The sequence below is a fragment of the Leguminivora glycinivorella genome, chromosome 17, assembly GCF_023078275.1.
Source record: "Leguminivora glycinivorella isolate SPB_JAAS2020 chromosome 17, LegGlyc_1.1, whole genome shotgun sequence".
In the NCBI taxonomy this organism is placed as follows: domain Eukaryota; kingdom Metazoa; phylum Arthropoda; class Insecta; order Lepidoptera; family Tortricidae; genus Leguminivora; species Leguminivora glycinivorella.
In genome coordinates this window covers 16,686,782-16,709,311 of record NC_062987.1, presented here as the reverse complement: position 1 = coordinate 16,709,311, position 22,530 = coordinate 16,686,782, and the positions used below count along the sequence as shown (strand labels likewise).

Sequence of the window (22,530 nt, the reverse complement as noted above, 5' to 3'; positions counted from 1 at the left end):
AAAAGGAATAACTTACGACTTAAACTTCTTATTTCAGAACCATTTTTCATATGTATTTTAAATTACGTTACTTTTTAAAATGTCGATTATTTCAATATTTTATTTTGTAATTTGTTATTGCACGTACTTGAAAGCAAATTAATTATTGCACAATCTAAACGCTCACTTTATCATTGACAGTTACCGTGACAGTCTGACAGTTACCAGCTGAGTGGTAATCAGACCAATTTGTTACAAAAAACATAAAATTTCACGTGTCTTCAGTTAAATTGAATGAAAATATACAGTTTTTAAATTAGTAACAATGACAAAAGTTATAACCAGAGCCGAAGTTAAGAAAAACAGGAGCAGGAGAAACCTTTGGTTGATAATACACGATGATGTGTACGATGTAACCAAATTTTTAGAAGAGGTAATTGTTTAACTGTTTACTGTTCTATGATGACGTAACTATTAAGTTAGATTAAATCTTCATAAAGTTCTTGATACACTTCACATGTTTGTAAACTTCTAAAGTCAGTTTTATTTATCTTAACATGAACATTATTGAGCTATGTGTTTTATTTTAGCACCCTGGAGGTGAGGACACCCTTCTAGATGCTGCCGGGTCTGATGCCACTCAAGCTTTTGAAGATGTAGGCCACAGTGAAGATGCAAGGTATTAATTTTATTTCGTTTCTGTCTGGTTAGTGGAAGAACATGTATACTTTCCACAGCTGTACTTATTTTTTTATCAAGGATACTATTAACTTTTTAAATTAAAGGAGAAATGGAAAAATCCACACCACCAAATGATATAAAAGTATGGGAACGGATTGTATTGCGTATAATGAATTTACAATCCCTACATCCCAATGTTTCAAACACTTTACAGTGTTCATGGCACAGAATTAGATTTACGTAGAAGAAACAAGTTCATCTATTTGTATGGCGGCTGAGCGTGTCAGATTTTGTACTGAAGTTGTTACTTGCCTGTGTTTTTAAATATGTCTCAGGCCCTTGAGTGTTCATCATTTTTGTGTTGTATCAATTAAATATCACGTAACGAGGCATTTTTAATGTTTATATTGACTTCAACTTACAAAAATTTACGCCCGAAAGCTGCAAGCTGCGATCAAAAACGGACAACTCAGTGGATTTCACTGAGTTCATTTGACACACTAAGTAGATACATTTCCATGTAATGATGATGTAATGTAAATATGCAATACTTGTTTTCAATAAAAATTATGTTTATGTTTATGTTTGTTATTTGCTTGATCTATGGTATATATGACATCTATGGTTCATGGTCAACGAGTGACAGAGGAAAGATTTAGTTGGTCAAAGCTATTGGCCCTGTGTTCCAAAAGTCACAGATTGCTATCTGCTGGAGGTGTGAATTTTTCTAGTTATGATATTAAAACATTTATCGCTGAACTTGGATTTTAATGTAATGTTGTAGATTGTAGGGTTGCCCAGTATGTAGCAAATATTGTTTGTAATGGTAAAATAACAATGCGTTGTGATTAGCACATTATGTGTTAGCACAGTCTAGTGGTGGGCAAACTACGGCCTACGGGCCGGATATGGCCCTGAAGAGATTGTATCTGGTCTGCCGCCAGCTCTTCAAAATAGTATGTGATATGGCCAGCTTGGACACTACTGTAGTAAAAATGCATTTTTGGTGTAAATCTGGCCTGCTTCAAAATTCCTACATTTATGTTGTCCCCAATGAAAAAAGTTTGCCCAGCACTGCATTAGCACATGGTGTTATAGAGTATGCTGCTTGATGGCGGAGAAATAGTACATTACGATACAAGTGCGTAAAAAAGGAAGTTCGAAACGAGTGGTGATAAATTAAAACACGACCGAAGGGAGTGTTTTAAATCGACACGAGTTACGAATTTCCTTTTCGCACGTGTATCGTACGACGTTTTTCAGTACAGATGGCCCTTCGAAGTTTCGACCTGGCATATAATGAACCACTTCTCGCACTAGTGCGTAAAAAAAACAACATCTGTACTGAAAATAATATTATGTGGAGAAAATAGTATTAATTTTAAACAGATCTTTACATGACTTTGACAATGAGAGATGTTATTTTATACTGGAAAGTATTCCAAGTGCACTTAATTTAGTAAAGAGTGTAAGTCATACAGGTCTAAAGATATATTTTTTATTTATTGCAAAATTTATGCAACGAGGCTTGTTTCATTATACTTTTACTTTTTTTTTCTTTTTTTAAATTTTTTTTATAAAATTTATATATCGGCCCTGTCAGTCTGTTTTTCTTGGCCTTCAATTTTTTTTTCTTGAGATTACAATTACATTATTGTTAAGATTACTTATTAAGAATAGTGTCCGCTACCACTAGCGCCACCACCTTTTACTTTGTTGTTCTCACAAAGTTAGCTATACAGACTGTACCTTTTTTGGCACAATTCAGCTTTTTTAGTATGTTAATTATTCTGTCAAAGGCTCTGTCAAAACAGCACTGTCAAATTAGTGTTGGTTTTGGGTAAAATTATTTGTAAACTCAATTATTATTTGTTAAAAATTCTCATGTAGCAATTATGTAGCAAAACATTTAATAATAGAAAACAGCCAAAATGTAAGGAAGATGCAGATTCATCAGATTACAAAATTACCATAGTATAGCAGTTTTCAGGTAAAAATAGTTATTTGTTATACAAGGGGGCAAAGTTATATTTTAACGCCGAGTGTGGAATTGAAAAACGAGCAAGTGAAAGGATTCTATAGTTGAACCACGAGCGAAGCGAGTGGTTCGAGAATAGAATCCTGAACTTGCGAGGTTTTTAACACACGAGAAGTAAAATACATTTGCACCCGAGTGTAACACAAAACTTTTCCCCTCACTATAGCGAGGAAACTACAACGCAAAAAATGCATTTATCACTGCTTCCAGTAGTTCCACAGGTGGTAAATCATCTTTATTACTAGATTCACCTACTTTTATCAACTTTAAAGCAGTTAATTTGACTTTATTCAAGGTCAAATTACTTTACCCACTAGTGGATAAAATGCGTTTTTACCCGCTGGTATTAAAGGACAAAACACGTGTTTCCGAGCTAGTGAGGGGAAAAATAATTTATAGCAACTTCAATAATCATAAACTATATTGGTATATTATTAAAAATATTTTAACCATATTTATAGTTTATATACATTACATAAAAAAAGCACAGGCACATGTTAGTTTGACAATGCAATATTATGGTAAAATCAAGCTGAACTGATCTCTGTCTCCATAAACAGGAGGTGGCTATGGAACTCTGTGACTAATTGCAACTTAAGAGCGTTATAACATTTCGGCGTCGGGCGAAATTAGGTATTTTACCCGCCGCGCGAGCCCAATATGCCGACCCTTTCTAGCACGTCTTATCACTCGCTCGCACTACAATAATGGACAAAACAATCTTGATCCTTTCTATGGAATTTTGATAACAACCACAATCTACTATCTCGATATAAACTTTTGATTTCTAATAAACATTATTTTGTACGAAAATACTAGAATGTAGCGCAAAATAATATCAATTATGTTAAAATTTATTTAAAAAATTAATTATAAAAGTAGATCCCATCCCAAATATTTGCTTTTGTTATATGAAAATTACTGTAATGCTGTATTATGATTACCTCTGTAATCCATTCCTTTGGAATCGGTATAATATAGATTCCTGTAATATGGATTCCTCGGTAATCAAGTACTTAAGTAATCTGAATTCCACTTTACTTCGATTCCAGGCTTATTACTTTACTTCTATATGTCACTCAAATTGTTTTTGGTTTACATGTCATTCCAGCATTTTCACTTTCACATTTCAAGTGCATATACCACGAGTATAGGTTTTCGGGTGTGCTGATTTAAAAATTAATGACCGATTTGGAATCTGACATTGCTGACTGTCACTTTGACACAAAAGTCGTCATGGGTGTCATAAAATAGGTTTTAGGGGTGCTGATTCCAAAATTAATGACCAATGTGAAATCTGACATTGCTGACTGTCACTTTGACACAAAAGTCGTCATGGGTGTCGTCAAATAGGTTTGCGGGGGTGCTGGTTTCAAAATTAATGAACAATGTGGAATCTGACATTGCTGACTGTCACTTTGACACAAAAGTCGTCATGGGTGTCGTAAAATAGGTTTTAGGGGGTGCTGATTCCAAAATTAATGACCAATATGGAATCTAACATTGCCGACTGCCACTTTGACACAAAAGTCATCATGGGTGTCGTAAAATAGGTTTTAGGGAGTGCTGATTCCAAAAATAATGACCAATGTGGAATCTAACATTGCTGACTGTCACTTTGACACAAAAGTCGTCATGGGTGTCGTAAAATAGGTTTTAGGGGGTGCTGATTCCAAAATTAATGACCAATTTGGAATCTGACATTGCTGACTGTCACTTTGACACAAAAGTCGTCATGGGTGTCGTCACTTCGCGTCGCGACTTTTATGTCAAAGTGACAGTCAGCAATATCAGATTCCAAATTGATCATTAATATTGAGATCAGTACCCATGAAAACCTATTTGAAGACACCCATGATCACTTTTGTGTCAAAGTGACAGTCAACAGTGTCAGATTCCAAATTGGTCATTAGTTTTCAAACACCCTCGGATACCTATTTGACGACACCCATGACGACTTTTGTGTCAAAGTGACAGTCAGCAATGTCAGATTCCAAATTGGTCATTAATTTTGGAATCAGCACCCTAAAACCTATTTTACGACACCCATGACGACTTTTGTGTCAGAGTGACAGTCAGCAACGTCAGATTGAACATTGGTCATTAATTTTGGAATCAGCACCCCCTAAAACCTATTTTACGACACCCATGACGACTTTTGTGTCAAAGTGACAGTCAGCAATGTCAGATTCCACATTGGTCATTAATTTTGGAATCAGCACCCCTAAAACCTATTTTACGACACCCATGACGACTTTTGTGTCAAAGTGACAATCAGCAATGTCAGATTCCAAATTGGTCATTAATTTTGGAATCAGCACCCCTAAAACCTATTTTACGACACCCATGACGACTTTTGTGTCAGAGTGACAGTCAGCAATATCAGATTGAACATTGGTCATTAATTTTGGAATCAGCACCCCTAAAACCTATTTTACGACACCCATGACGACTTTTGTGTCAAAGTGACAGTCAGCAATGTCAGATTTCAAATTGGTCATTAATTTTGGAATCAGCACCCCTAAAACCTATTTTACGACACCCATGACGACTTTTGTGTCAGAGTGACAGTCAGCAACGTCAGATTGAACATTGGTTATTAATTTTGGAATCAGCACCCCCTAAAACCTATTTTACGACACCCATGACGACTTTTGTGTCAAAGTGACAGTCAGCAATGTCAGATTCCACATTGGTCATTAATTTTGGAATCAGCACCCCCTAAAACCTATTTTACGACACCCATGATGACTTTTGTGTCAAAGTGACAGTCAGCAATCTGAGGTACTACATATTTGTAATCTGAAAGTAATCAAGTCAATAATTTCAGTTATTTTGAATCGACTATGATTCCGAATTATTGGTAATAGTAATTATTGTATAGATGATTAGTGATTCCTTTACATGTAATGGTAATTTACCGTTTCACTTGATTACATTACAAGTAATCTGACACCCAGTAGTGGATTACAAAGTAAAATCAAGTAATCGTGTAATCCGGAATCGATTACGATTTCCCCATCTCTGAGTTTAGTTATATGGTTCATTGGTACTGGTGACCACCATCTGGCTCCATCATCAGACCCTGAGTACCACCTCTTGTCAAAGGTCTTGTTGAGACGAACCCAACGAGCCTAAACACGAAGTCGTTTACTTACATGGTTCACTGGTACTGGTGACCACCTTCTGGCTCCATCATCAGATCCCGAGTACCATCTTGATGTGTCTTATCATCTTGACCGTATTGTATTTTTACATATTTATCATCATAACGTTGTAATACTTTAACATTCAAACATAACAAAATATTACAAAAGCAAATATTTACGGATCTAGGATCAAATTCGTTGGTCGCTGTTTACACACACACAATGCGAGGATAGCCCGTGTATAAACAAGGCGTCCGACCCACACAACGATAAATATTCTCGACGTTTGCGATCAAAACTCGGAGAGCGAAGTGACATACGTCTCACCTTTACGAGCTCCGGCGCGGCACTGAAATCGCAGGCGTCCGTCGCCGGTCAAATAGCGACAGGAAGGCTAGTTTTCAAAAAATTGGCAAAAAATCATTATATAATATTATAACGACAAATGGATAACAGCAATTTAAGCAGATTGTACAGATTATTTATATACTAAAATAACTTCGATAACATGTAGATTTTCGGAGAAATGATCACTTGTTTCAATGTATTTTCAAGACAAAATTGAGTTCGTTTTACTTTCAATTTCTCAATTTCAAAGGATTAAATGATAAATATTGTTTAATGGGCCTTAAGTACAAGATATTTGGAACTTAAATTTACCTCATTTATGAGAGTGAGCTTATCAAATTGTAGATAATAAGAGCTCCGAATTCTGTGCTTCACGCGGTTTTTCCTAAACGAGCATCAGGAAAACAATCATTACTAATTGAAAAAGCTTTTTTTTTCCATATGTTTTTTAATTAACCGACAGTTAATAAGATGTTCTAACTGAAACAAGTACTTTCACTGTCTTTTAGTATGAGTAAAGTGTACAATTTTGTCGATAAATATTGTGCATTTTACAATATATCGCCTTTTTTTGTCATAGCGCTCTTAATTAGGTAGGTAGAATTGTATTGAGCTGCTGCTGTGTCAAAAAAAGATAGCTATTTGTAAAAAAAAAATAGTACATTACGATACAAGTGCAAAAAAAGGAAGTTCGAAACGAGTGGCGATAAATTAAGGGACTAGCACGGGGCTAACAGAAATAAAATAAATAAATAAATATTATAGGACATTCTTGCACAGATTGACTGAGGCCCACGGTAAGCTCAAGAAGGCTTGTGTTGTGGGTACTCAGACACTATATATATAATATATAAATACTTATATACATAGAAAACATCCATGACTCAGGAACAAATATCTGTGCTCATCACACAATTAAATGCCCTTACCGGGATTCGAACCCGTGACCGCGGCGTAGCAGGCAGAGTCACTACCGACTGCGCCAGACCGGTCGTCAAAATTCGTAACTCGTTCGTAACTCGTGTCGATTTAAAACACTCCCTTCGGTCGTGTTTTAATTTATCGCCATTCGTTTCGAACTTCCTTTTTTCGTACTTGTATCGTAATGTACTATTTTGATAAATTAACTGGAAAGGGATAGTGCCATGCATATTAAAGGCGCATGTGTTTATTCCATGGTAACATAATACCAATAATGTTTCAGAGAACTCTTGAAGCAGTATAAAATTGGATCCCTGCCAGATGACGAAAAAGCTAAGCAACCTGTTCCTGTACAAGCTTGGTAAGTCATTCAGATTTTTCAATTATTTTAGGATATTATTTGAACTTTCGAACTATCTCTTCAGGCAAAATCTCGAGGTTCTTATGCCTTCTATTTTGCGATCAACTTATAAACTGTCAACCAAGTGTTGGAATAATGATGTGCAAGTTACGGAAACTTTCCAAAAAATCTTAAATTTTTTGAAAAATTCACGAAACTTTCACGAAAAATATAGGGAATTTAAATTTATGAAATGGAAAGTTCCATACAAAGTATGGAAAGTTTCCGAAGTTTTCAAGTGTGAAATTTTCAGAATTTTGGAAACCGTCGGCACATCAGTATCTTGGAACTAAAAAAGGTGTAAAATTTTTTTTTTTTTTTTTTTAAATCTTTATTGAAACGAGTCGGGCTCGCGCACAAAGGGTTCCGTAGCAGCAAATAAAAATTACAGTTAAATCAACCTATCTCAAAAACTATAAGAGATACTTTGATCAAACCAAAAATCGTTGAAAGAGTTAATTAGCATGCATCACCTCTATTTTTTTTTAGAATTTTATACCCCGTAGTTATAAAAATAGGGGGGGGGGACATACTTTTTACGACTTTGAGAGCTGATATCTCAAAAACCGTTCACTTTAAGAAAAATGTTTTTTAGAAAACTTTATATCATTTTAAAAGACCTTTCCATTGATACCCCACACGGGTATGTACATCGAAAAAAAAATTTTCATCCCTCAGTTACATGTATGGGGGGCCCCACCCCCAATTCTTTTTTTTACTATTTAGTGTCATAATTTTGTAGCGGTTCATACAACACATATTCCCATCAAATTTCATCACTGTAGTACTTATAGTTTCCGAGTAAATCGGCTGTGACAGACGGACAGACGGACAGACGGACAGACGGACATGACGAAACTATAAGGGTTCCGTTTTTGCCATTTTGGCTACGGAACCCTAAAAAAAGGGTTTTTTCACAAATGAAAATGTCACCCTTATTGTGACATGAAAAATGTAGGGCTCTCCGGCCTTGTCTTCATAAAGCGTGCGTCTTTCTAAAAAGACGTTAGTGGAATAAAAATGAGTCAAATCAATTAAAAATTGATTGAAAATGTAGGGACGAAGGTTTTGTTCCCATACAAACTTTAAATTTCTCACCTTATTTTAGTGCTAAGATTTAACTAAATAATTTTAACACTTTAAGTTCTCGCGCTTTGTACACATATTTAAAGTCACACACAGGTCGAACGCGATTAATTAACATTATTGAAGACGACGAAGAAGACTCCGCGACCACGGCCAGTGCAACCTGGCCGAAACGTTGGGAAAAAAGGTAAAAATAATGTTAATTAATCGCGTTCGACCTGTGTGTGACTTTAAATAAATAATTTTAGTTATGCATTGCGTGTTACTAGTTTTTTTCGTGATATATTTGTAAAGGTGTATTCTTTCAGAATATACCTATAAGTTAGAATTACTCTAGTTGTAAGTCCTATCTATTTTTAAAATATCTACAATCCTTAAAGCATTGTCTAATTTTATTTTCAGTTGTAAACGACCACGCTGCCCAAGGTTTTTTTTTGTTTTTATTTATACCTACTACATACTTATTTTGCCAAATAGCTACTAGACTGTATAGATATTGTTACAATTAGAAGAACTCTTATATTATACTAGCTTTAGCCCGCGGCTTCTCTCGCGTTAGAAAGAGACAAAAAGTAGCCTATGTCACTCTCCGTCCCTTCAACTATCTCCACTTAAAAAATCACGTCAATTTGTCGCTCCGTTTTACCGTGAAAGACGGACAAACAAACAGACACACACACTTTCCCATTTATAATATTAGTATGGATGTCACGAGACATGACTGTTATTATAAGTTGGTTCCTGATTTCCGATTTAATTTCACGGTGTATACTACTAGCTTTTGCCCGCGGCTTCGCTCGCGTTAGAAAGAGACAAAAAGTAGCCTATGTCACTCTATTCCTTCGACTATCTCCACTTAAAAAATCACTCGTCGCTCTGTTTTGCCGTGAAAGGCAGAAAACCAAACAAACACACACTTTCCCATTTATAATATTAGTGTGAATCTACATTTGTATCTACATAGTCCATGTTTATTTGACATCAGTGTTATAGCATATCTTATCATTATAATATAATGATGAAATTGTAAAAAAAATATGTGAAATTTCGGCAGCAATAACATGCTGTACTACTTTCGTAATCAGGCGTTGGATGAGCGGGTCGTCTCAACACAGGCGCTGTAAGCCTAAAGAGAAGTCCCAGCAAATTGTATATGCATATGTTTAAATAAAGATATTTTTATTTTCATTTTTTCATTTTAATAATGTCAATAAAAATGATTCATATTTAGGAGTCCGCAGTAAGCTCGGGCGAATTTTACTTATCCATGTGTTTGTTTAATTTAGATGTATAGTTATATATTATTAATTTAAAGTAGAGAAATTAGTCATGAATAGTAATCGTAGTTTTGTATTTATCGACTTTAAAACTCTTAATTTAGTGTATTATATTAATGTTCTAAAATATTATCGATATTCCACAGAAACAGTAAAACATGTGCTAAAGATTGCACTTCGAGCAACAGGTATCATATTATTTTATAATTATTTTATTACTTTGTAAAGTAAGGACTTTAGAAATACTTAGTTTTCTTTTATTTTTTTTAGTTGCATGATCGAACATAAGAAAGAGAAAGAGATGGCCAAGAAAGATCGCAAGGCAAAAAACAGTGAGCCTTCTAGGTCTGTATTATTGAAGGTTTTTAAGGCCATTTTCGGTATTTTTTAAACGGTTCCCCTTGTTTTGGCATAATTTTACAATGAAGAATTCTTTTTGGCATAATCTATATTGGCATAATTCACCTATCGCATAATCTGTTAAGGCATAGTATAGTTACGCATAATTTGTCTAGGCATATTTTTGCTTGTCCGAGTATATTTAATACATAAAGGTTATTCGTCGAATGGTTTTTATGTATAAATTATTTCAGCATAATATGGTTTAGTCGAAATTTACCACACAGAATTTTTAGACCCAGAGCCCAGGCCCGCCAGACCTTCCTCAAATTCTCAAGGATGAAACTTTGGGACAATGTAGAGTTCATATCGGCGGTTAATGTGTGCATATTTTCTAGTTCGGCCCATCGGCCAATTTTTTGCTATCAAGTGATGAAGGTGAAAAAAAAAGTGCTTACTTTCCTTAAATTCTCAAGGCTGATTTTTATATATGTGTTAGAACACGTTGTTAGAAATTGGTTATCATCAATGCCAGACCGTTTCCGCCGGCCATAACTTTTACCAGACGCGACAAAGTTGGCAAAAAACGACTCTAACTTACCTCATTTTCTCAAGCCTGATTTTGATATATGATACGCAGGGACCTGTAATTAGACCGTTTGTAAGCAGCCAGACCAATCGGATGGACCCAACCATCCGCCAGACCGACTTAAAGTTTCGATATGAGCATTAGTAGAATTGAAATATTCCGGGTCTATAAAAGCTAAAAACTTGAATTTTCTACATTAAGCTACGTGTATATTGTATACTTGACGTAATAAGCGACTTTCAAAAGTTTTACTTCTAAGGAAATAAAAAAATGAAAGTTTATATGTGGTGCAAGATTAATTTTAAGCTATGAATTTTATTTACACTGCGTAAGTACATCTGTATTTTATTATAAATATAACTTTTACCAGACGCGACAAAGTTGGCAAAAAACGACTCTAACTTACCTCATTTTCTCAAGCCTGATTTTGGTATATGATACGCTTATTACGTCAAGCATACAATATACATGTAGCTTAATGTAGAAAATTCAAGTTTTTAGCTTTTATAGACCCAGAATATTTCAATTCTACTAATGCTCATATCGAAACTTTAAGTCGGTCTGGCGGATGGTTGGGTCCATCCGATTGGTCTGGCTGCTTACAAACGGTCTGGTTACAGGTCCCTGCGTATCATATACCAAAATCAGGCTTGAGAAAATGAGGTAAGTTAGAGTCGTTTTTTGCTAACTTTGTCGCGTCTGGTAAAAGTTATATTTATAATAAAATACTCATGTACTTACGCAGTGTAAATAAAATTCATAGCTTAAAATTAATCTTGCACCACATATAAACTTTCATTTTTTTATTTCCTTAGAAGTAAAATTTTTGAAAGTCGCTTATTACGTCAAGTATACAATATACACGTAGCTTAATGTAGAAAATTCAAGTTTTTAGCTTTTATAGACCCGGAATATTTCAATTCTACTAATGCTCATATCGAAACTTTAAGTCGGTCTGGCGGATGGTTGGGTCCATCCGATTGGTCTGGCTGCTTACAAACGGTCTAGTTACAGGTCCCTGCGTATCATATATCAAAATCAGGCTTGAGAAAATGAGGTAAGTTAGAGTCGTTTTTTGCCAACTTTGTCGCGTCTGGTAAAAGTTATATTTATAATATAATACACATGTACTTACGCAGTGTAAATAAAATTCATAGCTTAAAATTAATCTTGCACCACATATAAACTTTCATTTTTTTATTTCCTTAGAAGTAAAGTTTTTGAAAGTCGCTTATTACGTCAAGTAGGTATACAATATACACGTAGCTTAATGTAGAAAATTCAAGTTTTTAGGTTTTATAGACCCGGAATATTTCAATTCTACTAATGCTCATATCGAAACTTTAAGTCGGTCTGGCGGATAGTTGGGTCCACCCGATTGGTCTGGCTGCTTACAAACGGTCTAGTTATAGGTCCCTGCGTATCATACTTATATCAAAATCAGGCTTGAGAAAATGAGGTAAGTTAGAGTCGTTTTTTGCCAACTTTGTCGCGTCTGGTAAAAGTTATGGCCGGCGGAAACGGTCTGGCATTGATGATAACCAATTTCTAACAACGTGCTCTAACACATATATAAAAATCAGCCTTGAGAATTTAAGGAAAGTAAGCACTTTTTTTTTCACCTTCATCACTTGATAGCAAAAAATTGGCCGATGGGCCGAACTAGAAAATATGCACACATTAAACGCCGATGTGAACTCTACATTGTCCCAAAGTTTCATCCTTGAGAATTTGAGGAAGGTCTGGCGGGCCTGGGCTCTTGATCTATTTTATTACCTATACGTAATCTACTATATTAATGTTGCAGTTCTAACCTAACCTAACCGAAATTCTTGACAAAATGTTGTATTTCTAGAGGTCGTAGTTGACAGTTCTAACCTAACCGAATCTCTTGACAGCATTTAGTATGGGTGGATATTCTGATTTTAAGAAATATGCCAAATACAATTATGCGAAGTAATTTTGTTCATAAAAACAATCGGCGTAAACAGAATTATGCGAACTTATTTTCGACAAAGCAATATTCGTATTATTTTAGATTATGACAAATAAGTTTTTTGCCAAATTAACATTCGGCGAAAATTGATTATGCGAAGTCTGTTATGCGAAAATCGTTTAGGACGATTAAAGTTATGCCAAATAGGGGGAACCTTTTTAAAGTATCAGCTCATTTGCTATTGCTACTTCCCTTGATAATAATATAGTAAACAAGACATACATCTTGAACAAGGTAGAATTAACTTTATAGGTATGATATAGTAGCTGAGATTACAGATTACGTTTATGTAATAACGTAAACGGTTAATAAAAAATTCGTCACTACTTTTAAAAAAAAATTGTATCTACGTCTGTCAATGAAAAGAAAATTGTAGTAAGTATGTATGAAATGCATATAGACTTACTGCGTTTTAACTTTGAGGAGCAGCGTGAGATACGAGATTTTTTATTATAAGTAGTGACGAAATACTGAATGAAGCATATTTCTGATTCTATTGAAAATTAATATCAATATTTTTTCTCCGCAGAAAAAATTCATGTTCAGATTGTAACTCTGTAGCAAGGTAAGACATTTTTACATGTTTTACTAAGTTACAATAATTACAATTACAAGTTACTAATTAATGTGAATGTTACACTTAGTAAATTAATTATTTGTCTTAGTTGTCAGGCACTTAAGCCACCTATTACGAAAAAAATTGCGAAAAATTGGCGGACTTTCGATGCTCCGGACAACACAAGGTACTTCAATTACCTATTTATTCAGTTATAAAATACTAGCTTTTGCCCGCGGCTTCGCTCGCGTTAGAAAAAGACAAAATGTAGCCTATGTGGTGATCGCTTACCATCAGGCGACCTGTCTGCTCGTTTGCCTCCTATCCCATAAAAAAAAAAAAAAAAATGTCACTTTCCATCCTTTCAACTATCTCCGGTTAAAAAATCAGGCCAATTCGTCGCTCCGTTTTGCCGTGAAAGACGGACAAACAAACAGACACACACACTTTCTGTGTTTCCCATTTATAATATTAGTATGGATTCATATTTTTAACAATTGAAAATGTAAACTAAGTATAGCTGTTAAAACCTGTTCTTTTACGGTGAAATTTTATACGCGAAGTAAAAAATGTTTAGGGTAAATTTGTGTTGATCAAAAAGTTGATTCGTTCTTTAAGCATTGACCCTTATCACATTCGCTACCAGACAAAAAATGGCAAGCAATGGCATTTCAAGGTTGTCCGCCCCACTTTTTTTTGGATTTGGAAATTTTTATGTGTTTTCCACTCAGAATCGCGAGGTCTTTCAATCCTAATAGGAGAAAAAAAGTGTTCCAAGGTTTTTTCCCATTCCGTTACCATTTTTTCATAGATTTTGTATGGCGGTAACGGAATGGAAGGTTCGAAAAAATTTATGGGACATTTTTTTTCGCCTATCAGGATCGAAAGAGCTCTCGATTCTGAGTATGAATCGCGTAAAAAATACCCACGTTACAAAAAAAGTGGGGTGGACAACTTTGAAAAAAAAATGGCCCAAATTCACATGAGCTGCCAAGAATAGAACGAATGGAATGCCTGTACACTGATGCAGGTGACACTCACACAATAAGTTTCGTTCATTCCATTCGTGCCAGCTTTCGTGAATCGACCTGAGGCCTATTTTACAATACCTAGAGTGACAATTGTCGCCCGACAGTGACACTTCGCCGATCATCCTGGTTCAACATGGAAATATCGACGCTGGGAAGTTGTTAAACAATGTTACTTATCAACCCACAAATAGGCACAGAATTGTCATTGTCAAGTGTCATTGTCACAATAATGTAATAATGTTTTCTGTATCTACATATTATAACTATAACATGTTCGGGCAGCCCTCTCACGGCCAAGAGTTCTAGAGGCACTCGCTTCGTGGTACCACCGGACAAATGCGATGAAACGCCAACGTCGACGTCTGCCGCCGGGAAAATTGTTGCTGACTGCCCACACAGGTTTTTTTAAATATTTTTATTTTTTATTTTGCCATGCCTCCGCCTGCTACTTGCCCAGGCAAGTCGGAAACTTGTGCTAGATGTGCTCATGAGAATGATATTTTTACAAGCTTTTATTCAACTTGCCTTGTTAGTATGTTAGTGTGCGTCAAAACGTAAAAGCTAAATTTGACCCACTTCCCGGTTTCCGATTGAGCTGAAATTTTGCATACATATGTAAATCACGTGACAATGCAATATTATGGTATGCATGGAGCTGAAAGGTGGTTTTAGGAACTCTGTCATGAAACGTCGTATCCCCATTGAGTAAGGGGTTTTTAGAAACGTCTCGGAGAGCAGTAGACGACTGTTGAAAGAAAGGTAGTCGGCGATAAAAGCTTGTGCAATAAGTTATTATTAAAAACCTGTTTTTCTTAGTGATATTAACATTAATTAATTATTGTTTTTTAGCCCAGCTGTTCATAAGAAGGCCAAAAAAGGGTATGTACCTACCCTTAGGATTGTTTCGGTCAAAGACATATGTAACTCCGTATAGACGGATAAAGTCTAAGAAAAAAACGTACCTCAAAGCCCTAGAGAAAAAGGTACGGTGGCCTAGATGGCGTTACACCTTTGGGAACGCTCGGCTAGTTGGCGCTGATATTAAGGTGGCTCGCCTAGGTTACCCGAAGCTCAGGCTGCGTTAGATGGCGTTAATCTGCAAATTACCGGTCTTATTTTTTTTGTGGAGTCGTACAGGCATTTATATACTTTCAATTATGCTTCGCGAACATTTAATATTAAAATTGACGTATTACAACATACATTCAACTTCTCATTGTAACGTTAATCCCCTTAATGTAGATAAATTTACTATTTAACACTATTTTTAAGTACCACTCACACATACAAACAGTGTTTTTGTACTTTTTGTATTCCTTCTAGTCGATAATTTCACGCGGCGACAGCTTGTTTAAATAGCCTTGCGGTAAATACGTGTTATCGCATGATTTGCATGGAAGTACTGGGTTCGAATCCAGGACTGTTTCTCTTAATTTTTTTTTTAATACTACGTCGGTGGCAAACAAGCATACGGTCCGCCTGATGGAAAGCGGTCACCGTAACTTATGGATGCCTGCAACTCAAAGAGTGTCGCATGCGCGTTGCCGCCCCATTAGAAACTTGTACACTCCCCTTTGATGTGTGTGCACAGCAAAAAGGAGTGTACAAGTTCAAAGGAGGGTTTGCGTTGCCGACGACTCAAAGGACAATAGACGGAACAAATTAGTTCCGTAAGTCCTCCCGTCGTCAGCACCCCGCACCCTCGTTGAGCTCTGGCAGCCTTACTCACCGGCAGGAACACAACACTATGAGACACTATTTTTTGTTTTATTATTATACATAAATGTATATGTACTCGTACAGTAGTTACTGAGCGTTTTCCACAAAAAAGATTAAAAACCTATTCTCTTACATGGTAATAATTTTTGGGTTCGTCGAACTCAGAATTTCTAACATAATTATCCTAATCTGATATTTTAAAAAATCCAAAAAGTATAGGTAAATTTTAGTTTCTAAAGTACGATTCGAATGATTTTTTTTTCTAATTGTTTATTTTCGATGGAGCAAGGGTATTCAAATCGCTTTTGAAATCTTAAATTAGTAAATGAAAATGCAATAGTTAACTGAGTATCGTAGTGCTTTAAAAACTCAAGTAGACTTTTTTTATCTAAGGAGTAATTTCGAGAATATATTATATTTAGCGAGGGTATTAAAAGTTGTGTTTTATATCTCAACTTAATAATTAGAAAATCAAAATGACAATAAAAAAATTAATATGTTCTCTAAGATTAAATTGATACCTTCGGCTCTCCATTCTTGCTCGGTCAATAAAAAATACGAAATTTATATCCAAAAAAAATACAAAAAGTTTATAGAATCCCGGGATTCGAACGCAGTTTCACGGCGTGACAGGCGATTGTTCACCAACGACGCCATTACATAACACGCTGTTACCGACGAAATTAGGCTATACGTATATAATTATTTAAATATAAATAATAATGTCAAATCCATACTAAAATTACAAATAAGAATGGGTGTGTGTCTGTTTGTTTGTCCGTCTTTCACGGCAAAACCGGAGCGACGAATTGACGTGATTATTTACGGGGATTTAGTTGAAGGGATGGAGAGTGACATAGGCTACCTTTTGTCTCTTTCTTACGGGAGCGAAGCCGCGGTCAAAACCTAGTTTATTATAAATGGGAAAAGCTGGTTACTCTATAATCTAAAGTGGAAGAATTCGTTGTTTCACCAAAGATAATGTGTGTTTGTTTGTTTGTTTGTCCGTCTTTCACGGCCAAACGAAGCGACGGATTGACATGTTTTTTAAGTGGAGATAGTTGAAGGGATGGAGAGTGACATATGCTACTTTGTCTCTTTCTAACGCAAGCGAAGCCGCGGGCAAAAGCTAGTACAGCACGGGTAGCATGGTCGCGCGATAGACGATAAAATATCAGGCCGTCCCTGTCGCACTATTAGTAAGTGCGATTATAGGGACGGCCAAATGTTTTATCATTTATCGCGCGACCATAATTGCCTGCCTGGACCAGATTATATTGATGATAATTATTATTTGTAACCATTTAGTTAATATTGTCTTCAGTTACCGCGATAGTTACTCATGAAATAAAAACTATGAAAACGGATTAAATCGTGTATAATGAATTTACAATTCATCCCGACGTTTCGAACACTACAGCGTTCGTGGTCTCTGAGCTCAACGGGTGACTGAGGAAAAATTACAATGTGCAAAAGCTACCCACATACCTACATACATATTCATATATATAACTATTTAGTTGTTGAAGAAAAACATTCACACAACAATAACATAGGTCAACTAGCTCAGTAAATGTAAGGAAGTCAGCACATTACTAATACTATGCCCACACTATGACCTATGTACCTGACCTGACGTGTAATATTTTATTTTATCAACAGAGGCACAATAAAGATTGTATTGTATTTTTGTATGAAAATAAAAAATAGGAAAGAAATATAGTAAGAGTCTTTTTTAATAGAATATTTATTCTATTAAAAAATATAAAAAAAACTTAATAAATCCAAAAAAAGTTCAAATGATTAAAAAAGACTCCGGAATGGAACTCGAGATCTTCTGCTTCATAGTCAATACGTTTGACCGAGACGCCATTTCGATTTACACTAGCAGTGTCGAAATACACGATATGTATCTTTATTGACAAAATGCGTCATTATTTCTGAGTCTGCTTGAGTTAAGTAAACCAATATCTTTAAATAATTACTTGTCAAGTGCCAAGTGTCACTGATGACAATGTCAACTAAAAATGCGCGAAATATGACGGCTCTGTGTCTGTACACAAAATTTGGCACGCACATTTTCGTAAAATTAATAAAAAAATCACATGGATTTGTCCATGATTTCTGTATGAAACAATGTATTTCGTTCAATACTGCGACGATGGATAATGTATAGTAGATGTATGCGCATATTTTTATTTAGTTGTAGTGTGCGGTGACTAAATAAATGGTAGATGTTTTTTGTATGGAAAGCGAGCCACCTTAATATTTGACATTTTAACACATATCAAGCTAAGAATATGGGCCAAATTGTTAAAACTGAGGTTCAAAAGTTGTAAGCCTGTGTCGATAGGTGGCAGTCTATGCAGTGTGATTACACATTTTATTTTGACAGTAACTCTCTATAATACTCGATCTTCTTTGGTTTCGGTGAAGTTTAGAATTGTTAAAAATTTGATATTATTATTAATAAAAAATGTAGGTATAATATAAGTGCGACAATTGTTGTGCGACATTGGAAAATTTATTTGAAATGTAAAATCAAATAATATTGACAATATGACAGAATTGGTTTCGAGTTGTATAAGTAAATAGTTTTAACCTTTGTAAAATATATTAGGTGTATTGTTGACCTCGTAATTAATAGATTTTTTTTTTAAATGGAAAATGCAATTTAAGTTAGTTTTGTTTGCAAGGTGTGAGAAAAAACGGCCGCGCGGTCTTCCCTGCGACCAGTGTGGTGGTGGAAGGTAAATATACAGTCGCCGGTAATAACATTCTATAAAAAATATGAAAGAAACCCCAATATGGTGGGCCGATTTTCATCAGACATGGTTAAGAACACTCCCGAATAAAAAGCTTCAGCTTTAAAAATTAAAAAAAAAATCGAAATCTAAATCGGTTCGAAAGCCACGATGCACGATGCCACAGACAGACACACACACACACACACACACACAGAAACAGACAGACACACGTCAAACTTTTGCGTCTGGGGTTAAAAGAAGGGTGCATAAATATCTGACGCGTTCTTATGGTTCTAAAAATAAGATTGTATCAGATATTTTTTCGGCTCTTTTCTTGTGCGATGTTATTGCCGGTGACTGTACCTATAGTAGAATGTGTATTATGAGTTGTTATTTATGTCATAAGATTATAAATATGTATATAAACTGTCATTTGATAAAAAAGAAAAATGTAAACATGGTAGATATGTATACCTATTGTAATTGTATTGATTAAGTTATAACTATTATATATTTTGTACCTACTTAGTATAAATTATGTACGTTGATCGCAAAGTAGAAATATTTGTAGCTTAAATGATCGGAAATCGACACAAGTGTCTCCTTAGATCTTACATTTATGTCCTATGTGTATGCGTGACGTTCCACAGCGATAAAAGCGTCTAGCAAAAAAAATTGATTAATTTTTTTTTTGCAGTAATTGGAAGTGGTTAGCCCTCGCAGCCCTCATACTCGGCGCTATAGCTGTTGGCGCGATGGTGGTCAAGAAGAACGCTTAAACATATCTAGCACAATTATATCGCCATGGTGTCGTCTCTTTCACACATTGAACTCTTTCATTCACTCATTCTTACGCACAAACACAGAAGACTTTCAGTTTAGCCCAATTGCTGCAGGTCGATTCACGAAATCTGGCATGAATGGAATGAACAAAACTTTGATTGTGTGAGTGACACCTGTATCTTTATAGTCGTAATAACTGTCAAAAGCAATAATTTAGTTGGTTTTTCTACACCCGAACTGTTATTCGTCATTTAAAGGGTCGTGCATAGAGCTTTAAAACCCTACATAACAGTCTATTCCCCAAAGCCAGCGTCCGCCGGCTTTCCTCGCATGCGCGCAGTATCGAAAAAACTGAAAACGCATTGTTTGGCTCTGTAACCATGGCAACGCATTGTTATAACGATACTGCGAACATGCGCGGGAAGGCTTTGGGCAGCTGACAGTGCAAACCTTTGCGTCAAAATACAGGAAAAAGTGTGAATTTCACGAAAGTTTTAACTATAAAACTCCCGTGAGACTCATACATATTTAAAAATATTTTAAGCGGGTTACTCACGTATTAAGTCGATATAGCGTTCGACATGTTTCGGTCCAATTTTGAGGACCTTTCTCAAGAGTAACGACCCCGCCTTTACATGTCGAGAGCGCGACGAAATTGGACCGAAACATGTCGAACGCTATATCAACTTAATACATACGTGAGTAACCCGCTTAAAATATTTTTAAATATTCACGAATGTTATTCAAGAAAAGTATTAGAAACTAAGTGCATGGTCGTAGGTAGGCCTCCAATTGTTACCCACGCCACTCGTCTTTTTTGACCTTTAAACGCCTGTTGCATAAAATACTATAATCTGTCACACACAGTCATATTTTCATTCACTCATTCGTTCCATTCGTGCAGACTCTTGTGACTCGATCTGTACGTCAAACTCACATTGATGGATTACCATTTTTCTTGGGCGTCTAGCTTTAGCTTAAAAGAGTTTTTTGTTGATACTATGAGCAAAACTAAAGAATCATTGTTTTTTACTGGTTAAAAAGCGAGATATTATGAAATAGAACCATAAGCTCAGCGAGTGGTTCGAAAAGTGGAATCTTGAGCTTTGCTTGGGTTTCAGCTAATGAAGGTTAAACTTTCTAAGCGAAACAATTATTTTTACCACAGGTATCATCGCGAAGAAAATACTAATTAAAATTTTCATCGAATTACTTTGCCACCCTAGAAACAAGTTGAACTTTCTAAACTCTTTAAGTTGAGCTTTTAAAAGCTAGTGTGGTGAAAAATATTAGCGGTAGTACTCATTTTATTTAGAATATAATGGATAAAAATGTTTTAATGAATATTTTTTAGAAATGTATAATTCTAGTTGCTAGATAGCAAAACGTCATAATTACAGTGCGTAAACGTAATAAGGGCGATAAATGAAACCAGGCATATAATTCAATATTGTTATCATTAATTAAGAGCCGTTTTTGAGTTACTCTTAATTTTCAGCCCATAATTAATTTTTGAAAAAATTCCCAGCAGCAATGTACTGTAAACGTGGTTGCGGTGACAATCAATGACAACTGTCAACGAGCGTTTAACGCGAGTGTGTTTGCATTACGTTACGCGCATTAGTACGGGCCGAATTAATTTGTATGGATAAAAAAAAATTCAATTTTAAATTAAAGTTATCTAATTCCATTTTTTATGTCCTATACTCACCACCGTTAAGAGGTTCGCCCGTATTAGGTTTACACCCTGTATATGGTATGATAGTTGTGCTGATAAACATATATCATTCCAGTCGCGTTTTGTCACAAAAAGTACACGTGAGTACATAATTGCCTTGTTTTTATTTTACACAAGTAAAGAAATAATACCTTTAAAGTGCAATAGGTTTTAAATTTTATATAAAAATCGAAATAACTCAGGGTACCTACAAGCTGTATTTTATTCATTTATTTTTATTCTTTTACAATTTTCATGTCCTTTATACTTTTAAGATTGAAACAGAAATATATAACCTAATATTGCGTCTAAGTGAAAATCGGTAAATTTGTCTATTATCTTAGTACCTTAACCTTAACACGATTTTTTATGATAAGGGTATTTAATGTATTGATTTCGATTTTTTTCAAGTGTTTTTAATTTGTTTTAACCCGAAATATTTTTATACAACCTACTTAGAGAGCATTTATTATTATATTAATTATGCTGAATATATTTTCAATCAGAAATATGTACTTAGAATTAAAAATTATAAACATGAGTATGCTCAGAAATGTAATGTAAATAGCTCGTCTGAATGTGACAATAAACTAAATTCACGTGAAATTTGCTGTTTTTATGTCCATATTGAGTTTACCTACGACGTACCTGTAGAATTATTTAATAGTATAATAACATGATTACAATTATGGTGAGCTTTGCTCGGAAAACAAAACAAGTGTCGCATATGTCGCATACCTACCCTAAGAAAAGACAAAAAAAATGTTTGGACACATTTTTAGGGTTCCGTAGTCAACTAGGAACCCTTATAGTTTCGCCATGTCTGTCTGTCCGTCCGTCCGCGGGTAATCTCAGTAACCGTTAGCACTAGAAAGCTGAAATTTGGTACCAATATGTTATCAATCACGCCAACAAAGTGCAAAAATAAAAAATTAAATGTTTTATTAGGGTAGGTACTCCCCCTACATGTAAAGTGGGGGCTGATTTTTTTTTCATTCCAACCCCAACGTGTGATATATTGTTGGATAGGTATTTAAAAATGAATAAGGGTTTACTCAGATTGTTTTTTGATAATATTTTTTGAAATAATCGCTCCTAAAAGAAAAAAAAGTGCGCCCCCCCCCCTCCCTCTAACTTTTGAACCATATGTTTAAAAAATATGAAAAAATCACAA

General features: G+C 35.1%; 1 protein-coding gene across 6 annotated transcripts; it reads left to right on the top strand.

Annotated features, from left to right (window-relative positions):
* The first annotated feature begins 192 nt into the window (after positions 1 to 192).
* Positions 193 to 19,682, top strand: LOC125235304 (nitrate reductase [NADH] 3-like). Of its 6 annotated transcripts, none has more exons than XM_048141818.1 (11): positions 193 to 412; positions 570 to 658; positions 7,400 to 7,477; positions 9,005 to 9,028; positions 10,026 to 10,067; positions 10,150 to 10,224; positions 13,469 to 13,546; positions 14,673 to 14,789; positions 15,240 to 15,269; positions 18,806 to 18,859; positions 19,554 to 19,682. In XM_048141818.1, exons 1-11 carry the CDS (start codon positions 305 to 307, stop codon positions 19,633 to 19,635), a joined length of 777 nt encoding a protein of 258 aa, XP_047997775.1. In that variant the 5' UTR covers positions 193 to 304; the 3' UTR covers positions 19,636 to 19,682. The 6 variants fall into 6 exon arrangements, with proteins under 6 accessions (XP_047997775.1, XP_047997776.1, XP_047997778.1 ...); XM_048141819.1 differs by lacking the exon at positions 13,469 to 13,546 and adding an exon at positions 13,333 to 13,368; XM_048141821.1 differs by lacking the exons at positions 10,150 to 10,224; positions 13,469 to 13,546 and adding an exon at positions 13,333 to 13,368.
* The last annotated feature ends 2,848 nt before the right edge of the window (positions 19,683 to 22,530 follow it).

Coding starts and splice junctions, on each gene's coding strand:
- LOC125235304 (XM_048141818.1), top strand. CDS start 305: ATGACAAAAGTTATAACCAGAGCCGAAGTTAAGAAAAACAGGAGCAGG. Junction 13,547..14,672: donor GATGCTCCGGACAACACAAG/GTACTTCAATTA, acceptor ATGTTCGGGCAG/CCCTCTCACGGCCAAGAGTT. Junction 18,860..19,553: donor GACCAGTGTGGTGGTGGAAG/GTAAATATACAG, acceptor TTTTTTTTGCAG/TAATTGGAAGTGGTTAGCCC.